Source organism: Contarinia nasturtii, unplaced genomic scaffold (assembly GCF_009176525.2).
Source record: "Contarinia nasturtii isolate CC-2019 unplaced genomic scaffold, AAFC_CNas_1.1 Cnas_scaffold_285, whole genome shotgun sequence".
Classification (NCBI taxonomy): Eukaryota; Metazoa; Arthropoda; class Insecta; order Diptera; family Cecidomyiidae; genus Contarinia; species Contarinia nasturtii.
The window spans coordinates 3,920,531-3,941,020 of record NW_022197640.1 but is presented as its reverse complement, the minus strand read 5'-3'; the positions used below and the strand labels follow the sequence as shown (position 1 = coordinate 3,941,020).

Here is a 20,490-nt window from a genome sequence, read left to right as displayed (position 1 = left end):
AAAGAGACAAATGTTATTGAATTAAAAAAGACATGAGAAGTTATTTTATAATTTTTTATTGCGTTGCCATGTATATGTCTATAAAAATATGAATTAGATAAAATGACCTCATTTATCATGTCAATGTGGGATTGTGGGAAATGTTTTGATTTTAGTTTGAAGGATGTCCCATCTAATTGAACTGAATATGTTTCAGTGCCAAACAAAATTGCTGAATAACAGTGATGTGCAAAAAATTCTTCGGATATCGGTACAAATTAAATTGACGGAGCGGATAATGATTTTTTTGAATCAACATAAGCTTCGATTTGTGCATTTTGTTTGACGAAAAATTAACCTTCGTCAATCTTTCAAAAGTATTTCACTAATTCGCAAAACAATTGTTTTCTAGAGCCTTGCCTCTCAAATTCCTGGTGTCACACCCACACAACAATAGATTGTTGACCAACTTTACACATGCACCAACAGAAACAAGGAAAGACATGAAAACTATATGACCTCTCTTTTCAAGAGGAAGTGATACATTGACGAAATTATTCTCTACAAAATCATGTTTGACATTAAGGCAAGACTCATTTTAAATTTGTACATTCATTGAGATGAACATGAAATTCCTTAAAAATTTATGATTTAAAAAAAAAATTAAAAATGTTGAAAAAAGAACACGCAGAAATATGTAAAGAAAAATGTAAATTTTCGGATTATTTCACCAAAAATATCGATTCTCGCGTATTTTGCTTTCGCCCAATCTTATTGGGTCATCAGGTATTTTTTTTTGTGCATATTTTCTTTCGGCATGGTTTTTGGTATGATGATAGGCTTGGACGGCGAAAGTTTTTTTTTTCACCATCATGTAGATTCACAAATTCTGTCGTAGAAGATGACACACGACTCAACAGCTCTTTAAAATTTTGCTTGTATTTCATGATCGTATTCATATGCATATCGATAAAAAAAGAGTATAGTTTCTTTTGGAAAAATTGTGTCACGAATACTGTGTTTTGAATATATCATTCAATAATACCAGTCATTTGCATACATGGATTTTTTCTGTTTGTAATTTTAAATCATTATAACTGTAAACTATAGAGTAATATAAAAGTCAACATTAAATATTTTTCTTAAAAAAAAAAAATTTCACCAAACTATTCAAGCAAACTTCACTTGGAACAAAAGTAAACAATTGCATAAGCAATGAAACTATTTGCCAGACTTTGAAGATGGATGTCTGGATGTTAAATTGTTGAAAAAACATTTCAATAAAAAATGTCAGTAAAGTGCCATTTTGATTATGACACAAAATACTAAAGCTAATTATCAATCTATACTCAAGATCATTTTCACTCAAGCAGCCACAGCAATTGGACCACTTTGGCAGCGATGAACATTTGTCATGGAAGTGCACTCATCATCATCAGTTGAACCTCTTCAACAAAATGCGGTACAAAAATGAAATCTTCAGTCGCACCAGGTGCAATTTCTATTTACTTTTATGCATTTCACAATCATTTCAAATAAATTAATTAATACATTTGATTTGATTACTTCGATTTAGCGTAATCATTTTATTTTTATTTTTTATTTCAAATTTTAGGCGACGAACACTAAACATTATAAAAATTACAATGCAGAAAGTAGAAGAAGAAGGGATTCGCGGAGATAAAAAAAAATATTAAAAGATTTCTCCGTACACATTCATTCAAAATTATTGTAAAATTTCCTTGTAAATTGGTAAAATCGTCGTCATCGTCAGCAAAAAAGAAAAATTGAAGTCTTTCACATGTCATAAATTGTTGTTTTTTTCATCTCTATTTTCAATTTTGTGCAATGTTCATAGTACTGTTGACAGCATCATCTTCATTGTGCGCCATACGCCGCACTTCTTCGTTGCCTTTTTCTGCACACAGTAATGCCAGTTCTACTCCATGCTTGCCTCTGCTTGAGTGTTGTATATTATAAAGTAGCTGGGTATTAGCGTCAGCGATCGCGAATCAGTGGTGTGGATAGCCATACCACAGCATCAGTGGTAAGCAAACCGAACATCAGTAATATCTGTTCGTCTAGCATAATCAGTACTATAGTGTCTTCTGTGGTGACAGGAACATATTTGTGTGCATCTCTCTCGTCGTATAATTTTAACGGAATTCTTCGTGGGTAGAATTTTTTTTACCGTCGAAAAGGATCGATTTTTTTTTCATTAACTGTGTGATACAACTGTAAAGAAAAAGTTCAACGAATTTATTTGAATAGAAGCATTTTTAACAGAACGATATATCTGTTTCACAGTGAATAGTAGTGATTTTCATAAATTTGTTTCCACTTTGGATTAAATACTCACAATGCACTTGGTAAATATCAAAATTGTGAATTTTATTGATTGTAGTATGGAAAATGAATATTAATGTCGCTCGATTCAGTTTTTTTTGCTCTCTTATCGTGTTAAAATCACAATGAAATAAATAAACGTTCGTGCCTATTAATAAATACATTTATTTAAGATGTTTGACGAAAGCTTCGGCAAAAGGAAATCTATCTGTGGTTTCGCTTTCATTTTGAATTTTAAAATTTCAATTACTAAAATGATAATAATGCTATACTAATTTGCTGGAAGGTAATTTTCGATGTGATCACATACGCACCACCGACGAATCAACACATATTTATAATTCGTTGGCATTTGGTTTTTGTCTTTAATTGTATGGGACTTGAAACCATTTGATCTTCTTCTAGTCAATGATCGCTTGGTGTCTATAGCAAAGAAAGGCCATATACCATAACAGGTGGCCTTTTATTTCTTTTTTTTAAAGCTTCATTTCATTTCGCATTTTATCTCACATGAACGAAAACACGGTATATTCCACAAATTGATAGAGTGTCATTATTATTTGATAATTGCGCGCATACACTTCAATTTAAAGTCTTCGAAAAGACTTTCTTCGGCACAGAATTACTTTGTCGCTTGATGTGTGTTGACTGTCACACGCATACTATTTTCATTTCATTTCGTTTCGCATCCAAAATCATTTATAGATTAAGTGGATATAGCGATTGCAAATAATAATCCCATAGTGCTCTTGGACACTTTTATTTCTTACCGCAAATTCTCTTTGCTAATTATCTCAACACGAAATTGGCAAATCGAAATATATCCGGTGAATACATTCAACGGAAGGCACCATTTTTTTCGTGTCACTTCTAAAAAGTTCCCCTGATTCGGCAAAATGAAAAGAGAAGAAGAAAAAAAAACTGTGCGTCAGCTCATCAAGTGGCCACATTTTCATTAATTATTGCGAACGAAATAGTAATATCTACTCAAATTGCCACTTGCACATTGTCTATACTTATGGATTTGAGGCCATTGTCTATATATCATTTTATTTGAAATTTGACCAAATATCATATTTGTTGTTTGGAAGAGAAAGCCAGAGTTTTATTCTGCATTCCAAGCATGGTGTTTAATTTGATTTCGGTGTCGATTAACCCATTTTTTGGCGACTACTTTTGTTATTTGACATAGACTTTTCATTCCAAACGGAACCACATTCTCTTTTGCCCAAATGGTATTTTTTTTTTAATATTTCCGTCATTTTTCGATGATAATAGTTTTCCAGGCTATAATTCCAGAAATGTTTGGAACTTTAATCAGAGGAAAGTAGTGAACTGTTCGGATAGTGTCGTATGTGTTTGATATCGACGAAAAATGGGTTAACGAAAAGTAGATAAAAAAGATCAAGTTTTTCTTTGTTCAGATTTCAGGCTAAAAGTCGATCGCCTTGCATTATATAACCCAGACTCATTTCAGTTTCAATTTCAAACGCCGTTTTTGTTTGGATTCATTAAAAAAAATGCTGTAAAACCAGAGACAAGTCAAAGAGCAACATGTCTTTCAACTGGAGTACCCTATTGATGTGAGAATATTATCTAATAATTGTTGCATAGATTTGATTTGGTCCATGTACAGATGCCCGTAAAAAAACAAAACAACAAAAGAGAATTTCTATCTAAAAGAGAATTTCCACTTGAATGAACATTCCAAACATAATTTGGCGTTCAATTTAATTAAGTATAATTATTTACTTACAGCCTCAATTTTTTTTCTATTATACATTTCTTATTGTGGTCCGCAAGCATTATCGGTGGACTGCATTTTGGTTTTGTAAACTGGCGGCTACTTCGGTGAAAATTGTTTATTCTAGCTTTCAAGTACGTGAATGTGCACAAATGTTATGATCGAAGCTTGGCACTTTTTCGGCTACTCTCGGGTAACATAGTTCAATCAAGTTGATCTACTAAGCTATAATTCCGATGCTTGAATTTCGAAAGAAATTCACTTCGTTTCACTTTTAATTTTCGATTTTCATGATGAAATGCATTTTCTTCTCCACTTTTTTGTGCTTTTCTTTGTCGTCGTCTGTGAGTGCCTCCTGATTAAGCGTTGCTGAAAATGAGTTGCATCTGAAATATTCGTTGAGTGTGGGCTATGTAAGAATAAACACTCTTTCAAAGTTGTCCAAAATATGTATATTCCAGTGACAATGATTGCTGTATAATTGGAAAATCAAATCCAATTTTTATATGCCTGCAGATATATGTTGTCATTTAAAAAAAATGTCTCATTAAAAGCGTGATTGATGCGATAATTGCCAAATTTAAAAGCATCATAAAATCAAATAATGTCTATTCACACCTGGTATTCTTCGAAATGTTATTTTTTAGCATAAATATGTTAAAACTGTTACAAAGAGGGAAGAAATTATGTAAATTGTTTGAACAATTGCCATTAATTGAATTTGTCGTATTTTTCCTCGTTTTTTTTACTCTCATATGTGAGTTAATAATGAGAAATTTATATCACCATTTTGACATATAAACTTTCATTAGCAATTATAATTCATTTTCACCTTTATCTCATCGAATCACAATCCACTTTGCCTATTAGTACATCACTTAACTGTGTTAATTTAACATAATCAAATCGTAGATAAAACATCTTGAGTCTAAAGTTTTGATACAATCATTTCCATTGAGATTTTAAATACCATAGAATAAATACCGTACGCGATCAGTATATCATCAACAACATCATCATCATCAATTGCTGCAAAATATTGTTTGATGTTCAATTGAACGAGAGTGATGCGATGAATGCAAATGAAATGAAGATTTGTTCCGGTAGATATGTGTAAAATAGAGATTATGTACTGGTAAATTGGTTGGTAATTGTATCTGTGGTTGTACATTGTATGCTCTTAAAGAGAGCAATTTCTTTTGTTGGCATTATAGTTGAGTGTTTTGTTGTGGGGCATACTCAATGGGAAAAATATTAGAAAAGAATTTATGAAATATAAATAAATACATTGCAATATACGTGAATATACCATCACTTCAAGCATACGATGGAAAGCGGCAAATTTTCTATAGGAAGTTAATAAAAAAAAATACACATATAAATACTTTTCACATTAAAGAAAACCTCAACTGTGGTGCAGTTCGACTGATTACGTATATTCACATCTTGTTGTTGATGGGTTTTTGTTGTTGTTCATATTTGCTCATGGGCAAAATCCATGCACATCGTTTAAATAAAAACAATTAGAAGCGATTAACGCATTTTCGCCAAGTTATTTTGCAACTGAAATAATAAAAAAAAACACAACGAAAAGATGACATACTCGGCGATGCCACAAAAACTACGGAACACTTTGGACGCATTGTTTATACATCTGCCATACTGTACAATCTGAAAGGTGTGTAGATTTTGTCAGCTCGACACCTTCGACTCAAATTACGACATCTGTGCCATTACTCATTTCACACAATTCCACACCGTATACACCAGCACAATCTGAAATCCAACGCAAAATCGAAACAGACAAATAAAAAAATCTCATCCATTGTATGTATCTTAGCCAAGACCATGGTATCTCAACAGCTACATGCTTTTTTTCCCAACCATCTATCCATATTCCGTGGTGCCGATGCATTTGTAGTTGTGCATAATTTGCGAACAATGAAACTTACAATTAAAATTAGAATCGTTATGAATCGTGTGTAACTTTCGGTATAATATATGTTATGAATGATTTTTCTTTCCGTTTCAATCTATTATGCTTATTGCAGCTTATATTATTTATTTACTTTCAATATATATAAAGCCCAATGTTTCATTTTCGCATTGCAGCCAGTTTTTCTTTTTCTTCATTTCATTCCCGCTAACTGATGGAAATATTTTCCATTTAAAGTGAATAGATATTTGAGCGCAAAAAAGGCGGCAAGAAATGAAATTAAAAAAAAATGCACATAAACACACACAACTACTCTGGTTCGTCGGGTGCAAATTGAAAATATCCAAGAAAACACGACTCAACTTTGTTTTTATTGTGTAATCCGATTTATCATTGAAAATAAAAAGAAATAAACTCAATTCATCCCAGGCAACACTGGCAACCATACAAAATTGTTGTCGTGAATAAAACAATACAATTCAAAAAAAAAATACTGTCTCTTTAGAGCGCCACCACCATTACGGCACTGTAGTGAATAACCATAGTTATTAAAAATTCTTTCATATGAAAAATTGAATTTATTTCACAGCTTCTCTCCTTGCTTCAACATTTTTCGAAGTGACTGCCACACCATAATTTATGTATGCGTTTTAAAAACCAAATAATGTGCACGACTAAACCTGCGTAAATTGCGTTGGTATTGTTTTTCCTTTGTCCATGTTTAAATTTAATTTATGATGACGCAGCAATTATTTGTAAAATGTACACCTATTCAATGCATTGTTCGGTGAAATGGATCATCTCGCCAAAACAACAGAAATTCATGTTTGGAAAATAAAAATAATAGATTTTAGTTTTCAAACAACGTTGGCCATCAATTTAGAAAATATCTCATATTTGCTCATGACTGCAATAATTCCATAGCATTTGAATTCGGAAAACATAATCAATATCAATGTTGTCAATCATCCGACGATGGGAGCATTCTAACGGCTTGAAATTTGGGTTTGCGCGAAATTGGTGATCGTTTTCCTATTTTGAAGGAAATATGGTTATAATTACAGTGCGTAACCTACCGCAATGAATCTTGTTTAATATGTCATCTTCATAAATACATTCAATGTTCGGTGTTTGCTATTCTCAACTGGAATTTAAATAAGAAATGGCGATCGGTTTCATTTTGGCAGACACATTAAGAAAACGATCAGTGTATCGATGAAAGAAGAGAAAACATAAAATGTTACCGCGTCGAAAAGCAGACAAATGAAAATATACAGATTTGTTGTTATATGCGTAAATATTTGATTTTCAATACAAACCATGTTTATAACATAGATGAACAAAGAAAGCGTCAAATCATGGTCCCAGTTTCATAATTATAAGATGTGCAACATTTCGGCGTGCACTGTTTTCCTATTCAATGGAATTCGGAATAAATCAACAGAAAATCTAGTTACAAAAAAAAACGGAAACACGTACATTATGCCGAGATGAACATTAATATCAACATTGCATTGTCAGAGCATGAGCGCGACGTCATCATGAACACACGATCCATTTCAATAAATGTATTTTTGAATTACGTTTGTTTGTTTGATTTTATGCAAATAATTCATTCGGCTGACATTCGGCATTATAGGCGCCATTCGAATTAGGCAACCAAATGTATAAATGATGAAAGTGAAACTTTTTTTTAAAAATGCTTCAATAATTAATGAAATTATGTTCTCTATGTATGTGACTTATTTCTTCTATTAATCTTACGCACTGAAATGAACACTAAGAAATTAATGAGATAGGCAACTAATCATGAAAATATTGGCAAGAGAAATCGTTACAAAGGCCACTCAATGCGATCTCAACACATTTTTTTAACGATTTTAACTTTGATTCGATTAATAAAACAAATAGCAGTGCACAGTTTATACGACGTTTCTTTTGAAAAAGAAAAAAAAATTATTGTGAAAAACCAAGAAAAAAAAGGCTTGGTGTAAATGTTGTTATAGAGCCAAGTGCATTTTCACATAGAGAAATGACTATCTACATTTGTCCCATCATATATCTCTGTCACGCATTCTATTTGTTTTTGTTGCATATTATATGGAGATAATTTTTGTGTGTGTGGCACAAACGAGATCTTTGACCCTAAGAATTTGCATAACTACAGCTAGGTTCGATGGTCGGATGCTTAAATACATTGGGAAGATGGACACCATACACGAAAGAAACACAGTTTTTTTAGCAAAATGATGTTTCACGAATTGTGGGCGACAAACTTTCGCCTTTTTGGTGCGTCTTCTTTTTTTGTTGTTCAACCGCAATCGAAATCTTGTCAAGCGTCCATTTCACAAATTAAATGTGAATGAGAATGTGATATGCCGGTATGTTGCTTTCGATTTTACAGTATGCATACACTTGAATTTCGATAAAATGAATTCTTGAAATGCCGAACGATTGGTGTTGATTTCAATATCGATTAAATGATAGCGAACGATGCTCTTTTTGCGGCATGTGAACGAGAAAAAGAAAGATAACCGGCACATCTGAAAATGTTAATCGTTGCCGCTGGCGAAAAAGGTTTTTTAAGGTTTTTTTTTTGTATCAACTGATTTATATCGTCGCATATTCACATGTATCAAGAGTGTGATCAATGCGATGATTTACATAATGATGGGGAAGTTCATTTAATTTTTTCGAAATAAAAAATTCCGAAAGTTTGAATGAAAGTTCCGATTTTTTTATTTTATTTATTAATCAGAGTCATTAAATATTAATTCTGTCAGAATTTTTGTGAACAGAAAATGAGTGAAATTGTAATGATCATTGTAAGAACAGTAGTGCAAAAGTGAAGATGTTGCCAAAATATCAGATTAATTCTTAAAATACATAATTCATCTCACCTGAAACTGGTTTAGATCGATGAAGAGAAATTTTCTAATCTATAATGAGATTCGAATGTGTTGAAGAAGGCGTTGGACATATTTATAATGGAAAAGAATGGTAAAATACTCAAGCTGTAGCTCATAAGCTTCATTTTCATTTCGTTTCAAACCATTATGCATATCATTGGTCTAGATAACAAAACGTTTCTGAGAAGTTTGGCCCCCTTTTTTCTTCCCGTTAAGATGATGACGCACGTTGAATATTCTTAATTTGGCGTCATTATGATTTCTTTTGGTTTGAAGTAAGATCTGATATGTAAAAGTGTTCATAATACACATTTTCAACAGCAAATACGCGATGCATTGAAACAAATGAATAGCGCATACGGACTTGAATCGAATACTGAAAATGGTAATAAAAGACACAAATAAATGTCTGTCGGCAAAAATTGAAATTTAAATACGCATTGATTGGCATTGTATCAACAAATAGATATGGCAGATAGATACAGATGTACTGTATCATTTTAATAATCGTGTCTAGCCAAATCTCATGTACTTTAAAACGATCAAATTCCGAGGATTTATTGTTAAAGGGAGAACGTGATTAGCCTCGACAGTATTCCATTTGTTTTTGTTTTTTTTTTTCTCTCCTTGATTTGATTCATACAGAATAGCAAATACAACGAATTGAATTCAAATACAGATTTTACCTTAATTTATGCCGTCGAATATTTTCCACTTTCATCAACTCAAAATGATTTAGTTGAATTATGTTGGTAATTTTGATCGTTTGTTGATTAGTTTGATAATAATGCAAACTTTGAATTTAAAAGTGATGAAGAGCGGCTATGATGTCATTATTTTTCACTCCGAGAATCGTTTAAAGCATCAAATTCCCACAATCGAATCGGTACAGGCCCGTACAGCCAAGTAAAAGAAGAAAAAAAAAATAACTGCGATTTTGTTTTTATTTTTTCACTTTCTTTCGAATTTTCGTTTTGCTTTTTTTGCGTTACTAAAATACATTTTAGCAAATAGTGTAGCCATTAATGATGTTGAAAAAGGCAGGAAAAGAAATCAAAGTGGCACATTTGTAAGCGCATTGCTCGATTTTCGCATATCATCTTTCAATTGTTTAATAAATGCTTTTCAAGAAAACGAAAAACCAATCGGCAATTTGAAACAAAGCGTGATATTTTGGTATGTAAACAGTTATCGAAAGGGACAATACCGTATTTATAGTTGCTTATACATTACAATTACCAAGTATTGTACTCCTGATGCTCATCAGAAACACGTTAAAAATTACACCAGTACACACAGAAAAAAAGGGGGTCAGTTATTTTGGGCTCTCTCTCTCTCTCTCTCTCTCTCTCTCTCTCTGTTTCTCCAAGCCTTTGACAATTTAGAAAAATGATCGATGAATTAAAATCTCTTGTAGCAAAAACCGAATTCATTTTTTGTGTGTATGAATTGTGGCCCTATCACCATTCAAATTGAATCTCGAATCACATTTAAGCATGTGCATCATTTGATACTGTATACACTCGGAAAGTTCAAGTGCGAGAAATTGCCAAATAATATCATATAATATCAATGTCGGAATATTCATTCATATATTTTTTTCAGGTCTACTATATTATGAGTATATTTTGATGATCACGTCGAGATTTCAATGATAAAGCATTGGATAATATAGTAATGGCAAAAAAAATCATACAAAATGATGATTCAATTTATATTTCGAATCAATCGGGCGATCGAACACGACGTGACCAGTCATGTCATGTCATGTTAAAGGTGATAATTTATTATGCGAACTGCGGCGATGCAATTAATTTAAAACAAGTAAATAGATTGGAACGCAGACGAATTGCCTGTACGATCGTACATCGAAGCAATAAAGTGCATGTGCAATAAAGTGTGATCAATGTGCAATTGATCAAGGACGTCAAAGCGGTATATGCAAATGAGTTGGAAGAAAACAAAAATAATGTGAAATAATTGGTAAAAGAAAAGTTATGCAAACGGCCAACACAAACGGATATGCAATTTCGTAATAAAAATTACGCGATAAAATTAAATTACTGAAAAATAATGCGAAAAGAAAAGAAGAAAAAGAAGAAGAAGAGAAAAAGATCTGGCCAGGTTTTTGAAAAGCGCCGACAACTCATCACCGACATGGACAGCAAATAAAACCGCAATCCATGAATCCATCCATGAAGAAAGTATGCGTAATTTTCCATTTATTATTATTTAGTAAAAGTGAAATTTTATCCATCGATTTTTTTTTTGTTTGTGAATCTTCAATATCATTTTTGATTCGAATGGAACCGAGCAGTCACTTATTTACTCATATATTTTTTTCTCGATATTACATAGTATTATTCATCGCTGTCTCTCAGATTTTCTGCCATAAATTTTATATCCGAATCTAAATTTGAAGAAGCATAAAAAATCAGATGTATTCGCAAGACTAAGCTCGTGCGCACATTCGCCAATGCGAAAATGCCATCGGTCAATTTCACATTTAATTCGCTTGTATGTTGCTGTTTTCGTTTTGTGTTTACTTCATCTGTCGCGATGCTTTCTTCTTAAATCATCGACACTTGAAGTGCGACAAAGTATCACATTCATCTGACCGTTAAAAAAAAGAGTATCTCTTGTTGGTACTTGGTAATAACATTGATGTCTTCTCAGATTACCGTTTTCTTTCGATTGCATTCAATACACTTCTGCCTCCGCAAACTAATTACTTTCGCTTTTCACTCGTTCATATTGATCTTTCATGTGCATTTTGTATACATGTATTAAGTAAAACGCCTCGTAAAATAATGACGAATATTGACAATGAAATTGATTTGGTAGAAGGCAAATCGATTTAATTTGACTTCATCATTCCATTAAGAGTTCATGCGTGATCAGTTTGTTAACAGAGATAAGTTGATTATTATTGTTTGGATGCTATTTTAAAATGGTGACTTGCACTTGACTATGCCACCGACAACTTTGACTAATAATTTACCGTTATTTTTTTCCTCTGTTTTTCTTTCGTTTGCTACTTAATTAAGGCACGCAATTGCAAGCTCATTCTCGTTTCACTCCATCGCGTCCAATATAATGCGTACATCTTATTCACGGTGATGGATAATTATTTGTTTCCCATTCCATCGTATCACGTGCTCGGTGTGTAAATCTTGCATTATTTCTAACGTTCAATTAAACAACAACGAACAAAAATTATGTGTGTGTGTGTGCTTATGAACGTGCGAGAAAAAATGTAATGCCAATATTGGGCGCACTCAAAACAAAATCATCTATGGGAAAAATAGACTGTTACAAAGTTTGATTTCCTTTTCCATTGTTTTGAAGCATTCATAACGAACATAAGACCGAAGCCACATAATCAAAGCCGCTTCGGAAATTTAGATTGAATTTGTCTATATACGCAGTTTGAACGGCATCTAAAAACGACAGTATTTTGATTGGAGCATGAAATTCATAATATCAAAAAAATTGACAAAAATAACAAAGCAAATTGGCATACGCTTTAAATGTTACAGTCGGCCCGAATAACATTAATGTCGTCCTTCGGACACACAAAACAAAAACTTGTATTTAAGCAAAACAAAAACGCAATATTTTATAATGATTGATGGTTTGTTTGTGTCTGCGCGATACTGCCAAACTCAGCTGGAACATAATAATCATTTGCTTTGTCTAATCAATTTAGATAAACATAAAGTTATTCATGGGAATAAACTTGAAAAAGCCAACATGGTGCATTGCTAACCTTTTAATGCCAACCTCTTCCGTGTTATGGCTTTCAGCAAATTATAATATCAATTTACTGTCACTTATTGAACTCGGCCTAACAATAATGGGCGCCGAGCTCATAAAAGAAACACGACGGTTCATAGAAAAATCACATGATTACATTTGATACATTGATCAAATTGAACATTATTTGATTGATTTCGTATCGTAAAAAGAAGAATAGAGTCCGTGTGCAATTTTGGAAACGTGTCGCCAATCCACAGACAATTTAGAAAACCAGTTTTGTGTTTTGTTTTGAGACATTTCCAACCGAATATAGCAAGTATTGCCAAAAAAAATTAATACAAAAGTTCAGACCACCGTCACTGAAACCAGAGAATCAAGAATTGAGCAAATTCGAAATTCCTTTAAACAAACGAAAAGTTTAAATGTTCAGTATTTTTTTTTGCATTCCACTTTTTTTTTCGAACATAAAAAATTCATATATTCGTATTTGTCGGACTATGCCAAACAATCACTAATGGTGATTCGCCATACATTTTACACTGAATGCTGTAATACAACTCAATGATACTTCAAATCAAATACGTAACTTGTGATCAATTGTTGGCACGCACTTTGAATCGGACCCGAGTTCAGAAATGTGATCGTTGCATTTGCAAATATCGTTCGATTGCTATCAATGAAGTGCTCTTATGAACAAACACACAAAGGAAAAGGCTAAAGAGCCTCTCAATAACCCAAGGGTCATAAGATGGATCGATTTAAAACTTGCACAACAAAACCAATTTATAAAGTTTTGAATCGGCAATTAGTGGTCTTTTGTTTGGTCTTGAAAAATGCCACAAGCAAAAAAAAAGTACAATGCAAGAATGTACACTTTTGTACAAACAATAATGCATACAACAAAAATACAATTGCAAAGAGTGAAAACTCATACAAACATACACCATCAGCGAACAGTCAAAATGTGAATATTATTCATCTGTTATGAAGTGATTTTTGTACTGTGTGTATTGAACAATTACTTGAAATAACAATCCAAATGGCTACTGATACCAGTGAAATGAATGTTGGCAGACGTCGCAACAATGACACAGAATGTGGTTGCCATCAAAATGGCATGCGATTCATAGAGACAGAGAGAGAGAGAGAGAGAGAGAGAGAGAAAACGACAATGCGACACATGCAACATCATTTCATTGAAGAGCATAAAAGATACACCGGTGTATATGATCGGTGTACCGACTTTAATATAGAAAAAAAATATATAATTTAACCCATTTGACCTTTCGATGCATTGCTTTTGCGTGTGCTTATTATGGAAAATGCAATTGACTCGAATCTTTGGATATTATCATCGAAAAGGTGAATCAAACAGCAACTGATCAATACGACCAAATTCAACGAATGAAAATAGAAATTGTAGTCAAAGAGAATGTGCATTGCAAATGCAATGCATCAAACATCGATTATCAGAGAACCAAGACCGACAACCCGATCGACACGTAGGGAGCATTCATTCTTTTTGCATTTTATTGCGCGACAACAAACACACATATTAAATACTTTGTCCGAATCCAGCCACAATTTATGTCGATAGCATACTAGAAGAAAATCGTTACTGTCTCTTTTGAATGTGCAACAGTCTATTGTGATTCTCTCTTTCTCTCTTCTCTCTCACTCATTGTCTTAAAAAAAAATTATTTCGTTTTGTCTGGTTTGGGGATTTTGGTTTTTTTTTCTATAATCGTGAAATCGCCTAGTGTAATTCGTTATCAAACAAGCAAAAACAAACGTTTTTTGAGACTGCAAAACAAAGCAAATAAACAGAATCTCGATAATGACACATTACACAGGCGCATCACCTCTTTGGGATAAAGAAATAAAAGCCACAACAAGCAATTCACGTGTAATGCATGATCTAAAAAAACAACGACAACAACAGCAACACCAGAAAGAAAATCTCGTTTGTTTTGTGTGAATTAGCATTTGTAGTGTGTTTTTTTTTTGTGTGTGTCTCGTGCAATGTGAATTTTTCACTGAGAGACATCTTCGGGACATAGTCTATTTGTGTGTAAGTATATGTATTTACTGCTGTTATTTTTCTCTTCTCGACTAAAGCCAAATGTTGTGTCGTTACGATATCGTTTCGTCGTCTGCGGGTATTACTCCTCTTTTCATTTTATTTCAATACTCTTGATTAACTATTCACATCGGTCTGTGTGTATATTCTATAGTTCATCGTTTGCCGCGAAAAAACTTTCACCTTCAATGCACCGAATGAAATAAAATCCGAAAAACGACAATAACAGCAATGCTAAACGACCAGAAAAGATGTGAAGAAGCGACAAAACTTCAAAACTAAAGAAGTAAAAAAAATGCGAAACATGCCGCACGCTGACTACTTTTTTTTTAAGTCACTTTTATTATAATCACTTTCATAACTCACCTCACGAAAAGAGTATATGGCATTGACGCATAAAAAATATTCTCGTCAAACCGGTGACAAAAAAATTACAGACAATCGTTTCGATGCGACATAAACAGAAATGAAAACGATGCTAACATCAATTCTCATGCACATACCGAACCCTCTTTGGTGTTTGTCAAAAGAGAGAGAGAAAAAAAAAAAACAAAAAATTTATCAAAAAGAAAACCAACAATCGGTGAGTGAATTCAAAGTCTAAAATATGCATGTGATGGTATTATTCGTTTAAAATTCGTCGTTATTTAAATCACAAAGTTCAAAAGATCAAAATATTATTTACGATCATTTGGCGTATTTTAATCGTTGAAAAATTCAAATCGCTGCACAGCATGTCGTTGAGATATTATTACTGTTTATACACAATAAATCACACTGAAAAGGACTTGAACTATAAATTAAATTGCAAATTATCTTCGAGTAATCTTCTAAGTTGTCTTAAAATTTTCAGTGAATATCTTTTCAAACAAGTGATGGGCTGCTTCTAAATCGAACATTCGAGAGAGAGAGAATACCAAAAAAGTGTTCATTGCAAAAAAATATGCATGCTGTTGAAAATTTGCTGCAAGAAATCTAACTTACATATTCTCATACGAAGTAATGCTACTCAAAATGTACTTTGCCGTTAAATGAAATAGAAACCGTACTTTCAATCCACTTGTTATGCTTTAGTTTGAATGATTGAAAAACCGGCTAAAGTAAGGGCGTCCAAGAATTTCATATCCAATTACAAAACGACATTACATACTCAAATGGGAAAATTGCATATTCACGATGCATGTTGTTATGTAGCTTATTGCATACATTATTCAATTTAAATACACATTTCAGCATTAACACATAGCATCGAAACACCGAAGCGTCTTGAGCGTTTTTTCCCATCGGTTTCTCTCGAAATGTATCGAAACGTTTTTATACTCTGGAAATAAATAGCACGCTTTCAACATGAAAACGAATGGACTTGCCAGCATTAAGTTATATCGTTTAATTTTGAGCATATAATTAGGTTGACTGAATTGATTCGGCAACTGAATTTGACAGTTTAATAAAAAAAATAAGAGCTAGTTCGGTGCACCCATGGAAAGGTATACCGAAATTGGAGCACATGTTGATGGTCTTGTCAAGTGAATTCAAACTGATGAAATCATTTGCAAACAATGTTCAGTGTCTAATCAACACAGAAAAACAAACAAACATTTTTTTTTTTTGACCAAATGTAGAGCAATGTTTCTCGATATTAAAGATCTTGAATTCGTGGCTAAATGGCCTGGGAAATGTTTTTTTTTCTACTTAAATTCGTTATCTTAGTCATTACCATCAAAGTTACTGAATAGTATGATTTATATGACTATAAAATTGTTGGCCGAACATTGAAGTTAATATATTTTTTAAATCATTTCATTTGTTCGTTTTAAAACAAGAAAAGGTCATCACCTTCACGCTTAATTTTGAGGAAAAATTTCAGAATTTTAATTGAATAGACTTTTAAATTTGGTTTTCACATAGTTTTTGTTTTGTCTTTAAACCGTTTTTATGTTCGACGGTAACATATTAAAATACAATCGTGCGAGCGTTTTACATAAATTGTTTCTTTTTTATTCAAGCCATTTTGTATCAAATGATTGCAAATCACACGTGTGAATCAATGCACCTAGCCAAGCAAACATCACAAACATCAGATAGGTCACATATGTTCAAATTCATTACCCCGGGTACCGGTTTTTAATGCGCAGTTCAGTCTATTGATAAAACGAATGGTCAAAATCAAGTTCAATAACATACGTTGTCAGCAATGGTTGTCCAATGGCAGTTTTCCTTGAGTTTTCACTATTAACATATTTAATTGAAAAATAAAACGACAAAATTCCCAAAAAACACCATTGGAATATATCGTGGTCTTTGACTTTAAATCAAAATGATGGCTCGTATTATTGCTGGTGCTATTGCTTTTGTTTCATTGTGGTTTCTTTTTGTAGTCGTTATAAAAATGATGGTTGATTTGATTTATTTTGATATTGGAATAATGTTCAAGCCCATTGGATTTATTAACAATAATTGTGGTTAAAAGTCATTGATCATAAAACTTACATTTAACAAATTTTTAATTCATTCATCATCATATTCCCACCGAAATGTTTCGCTTCTCATTTTTCCCAATGACCATTCACATGGTCAAATAAAATATCAATATGCATAAGGTATTAATATTGATGAGTGAAAGTGTACGGAGTCTTCTTCTCACTTTAAATAGCTAAAGTGATAAAAATTGAAGAGTTTCGTCATTCGGCGGCCATACACTGTGCACAGCCCACACTGTGCACTGTCTTCCATTAAATGACGAATTTTCGTTTACTATAGGATGGTTTTTATTTTGTTTTTGTTCATTTCAGATAAGCAAGGCGTTTGTTGCGACACTACTCATTGTAACATGGTTTCATATCGCTGAAGCTGAAACAAAATCCAAAATTGAATCAACATCACAATCAATTGTAAGCCGATTGAATCCAGCACTCCGAAAGGTAATATATGGAATCTTCCTGGTTTAACTTTCCAATTTAAATAATAGTAATAATAACAGAAGAATCACTTTTTAATTTATATTGTTATCGCCTTATGTTCATAATATTACAATATTTTACACAATTCATACATTTTGTTTTTTGGAGGGAAAATAACAAATCCAGCAATTTTATTATAAATATATTGATTTGACGTTGAAGCATAATATATCTCAATCAGTTGATTGGGTTATTTCATTGATCGAATGAAAAAATCTCACCCGATATGAATATATATTAATATAATATTTCTTTTGTGTTTGTGTGTTTATAAAAAAAAAATGGAATAATAATAGGCCTTGCTGAAAGCTCTAACCAACATAGAAAATGAAGAAACTACTGAATTGAATGGTATTCAGGAAACAACTGAAGACGAACTGCTCGAAGAGAGTGAGATCAATCAGATAATTTATTAATTTATGCCAATCATCCAGAAACGTTTATTACATAGCTGCTGCCTTTTTTTTTCTTTTGACTTTTTGACAGGCACCAAAGCTGATTTGAAATCATTAAATTTGTATAACTCATATTTGACGGATGGCGCGAAAAATTTTACACAAAAAAATGAGAATGAAATTATTCATACGATAATTTTGAAGAAGGCGAAAACGACGGCGGCTCCAATCGATTCGTCGAGACAAGATGATCAAGTCATTATTCAATTTGGTGCACCTGACCCGGTAATTTTTTTTTTAATATACATACACACATGCACTCCGTATATGTTCATAATTTTCCATGGATAAGCACCGCGATGTTTATAAATTTAAAAGGAGAAGAAATTTTTTTTGTTTGTACTCGAAATTTAATTAAGAGTTTGAACATCTTATAATGTTGAATGTTTTTAACCATAGGTCAAAGACAGCGATGTACACATTGAAACCGTTCAGATTGCCCGTAGTGTTAAAACCAATGAAATTGAGGATGGAGATAGTGATACGGCAAACAATAACAGTGATGAAAACCAAAACGACTTTGAAATAACAACTTACAAACCACTCACAACAGCTGACACAACCACAAATTTAGCTGAAACAAGAAAATCATCATCTCTTACCACATCAACATCCACAACGACAACAACAACCACAACGACTACAGAAGCGCCAACCCATAACGAAGATGGTGAAAATATTGAAAAAGTTTCAAAAAATGATGTGAAAATTTATCAAGCGCCACTTGTTGCCGCCTTTACCGTTCAACAAGATGCACTTGGTTTACCAAAAAATGTGATTCCATTGATTCATCCAGTTCGTACGGCACCAGCTGTTGCGCGACCAATTCAACAATTCACAATAAGTTCATCGACATCAGTGAATACAACACCAAAAACCCCATTGATCAATACAACACCTTTGGCACAACATTTGACACTTGAACTGCCATCGGTGAATAATGCACCATCGTTCAGTCTGTCAAAGTCATTGGAATTGCCATCAACAAAGGAGGCTGCATTCACAACATTTGCATTGGATCAAAAACGGAAGCAACTTGAGGAACAAATCGCACAATTACAGGCTCAACAACGTCAAACAGAAGAGACTTTCCGTCAACGACAAGCATATCAAGAGCAACAAGCATTGAATCGACAACAAGAGTTACTTTTACAACAACGTTATCGATTTGAAGAGGAAAATCGAGCACGTTTACACCGTTACGAACAGGAACAACAATTGTTGAGACAACAACAATTTCAAAATTCACATTTCTTAACGAATTTACCAACGCTTAACCATTTGACACCACCGCCTGCCGATCAATCGAGCTCAGTACAGGTCATTCCTAGTCTTTCATTTCCAACACAACAATTGTTGCCAGTTCGTGAAGCCGGTGAATTTCGATCAAAACCACCCACATTCACCCCATCACAACCACTACCTGTATTTTCAAATAATTCACCATTGCTAAATCCAAATCCACAATTACCATTGAAACCAGCACAACAATTCATTTCTGGCATAACCGGTCATCCAGCATTGAATAATATCGATCCGATTACAATAAGCGATCAAACACGAAGCCGTAATCGAGTCTTTCGACAGGAATCGGGCACAGCAAACTTTGGTTTAAATTCGATAAATACAAATTTTCCACCAATCTATCCAATTTACAACGTTGACAATCAATTACAAAATTTACTTTACCAATCAGGCGTCGGTGGACGATCCAACGAAGACCTAAACATTATATCAAAAGTTTTATCATTAAATCATGGTATTCAATTGCCGACAGGAACGACTACTTTTTACCCCACCATTCAGGGTCGATTTATAAGAAGTGCACCGAATTAATTTGTGACCGGAAAAAACGTGTTTTAGCGGTTTTTCTACTTGCATAATGTGCATAATATGTACAGTGTGAAAAATTGAACAATGTAAACGTATCTAATAGTTTAACACTTCAAATCATAATAAAAATCGAATATAGTCAATTCAACAAATAATAATGACAAGAGATGAATAAAAACACAAATATTTTGAGAAAATACAAGAAAACACATATTTATGTTTAGAAACAATAACCATCGCAATTCTTTATTGTACTTTATTGGAGGTTTTGTTTTAGTTGCCGATTGCTGGACGTAACGAAAGAAAATTAAGTGCCTGTCGTTTGCGGTTTTTTTTCTCGCTTATATATATATATTTATATACTTTAAGATATTAAATTATTCTGTCTTTTCTGCCCCTCTTCACCGATTAAATGCACTGTACAATTTGGAATTCGCCCTTTTTAAATTGAATTATTTAATAAAAATGAAGTGAAATAAACCGAAAGAA

At 32.9% G+C, this 20,490-nt stretch overlaps 1 protein-coding gene across 1 annotated transcript; it reads left to right on the top strand.

The window, feature by feature from the left end:
* The first annotated feature begins 2,061 nt into the window (after window positions 1–2,061).
* On the top strand, window positions 2,062–20,477 carry LOC116337706 (ras guanine nucleotide exchange factor B-like). The gene is made up of 5 exons (XM_031762483.1): window positions 2,062–2,348; window positions 17,546–17,674; window positions 18,010–18,103; window positions 18,200–18,393; window positions 18,568–20,477. The coding sequence occupies exons 1-5, from the start codon at window positions 2,340–2,342 to the stop codon at window positions 20,002–20,004; spliced, it is 1,863 nt and encodes a 620-aa protein (XP_031618343.1). The 5' UTR covers window positions 2,062–2,339; the 3' UTR covers window positions 20,005–20,477.
* Window positions 20,478–20,490: the final 13 nt, after the last annotated feature.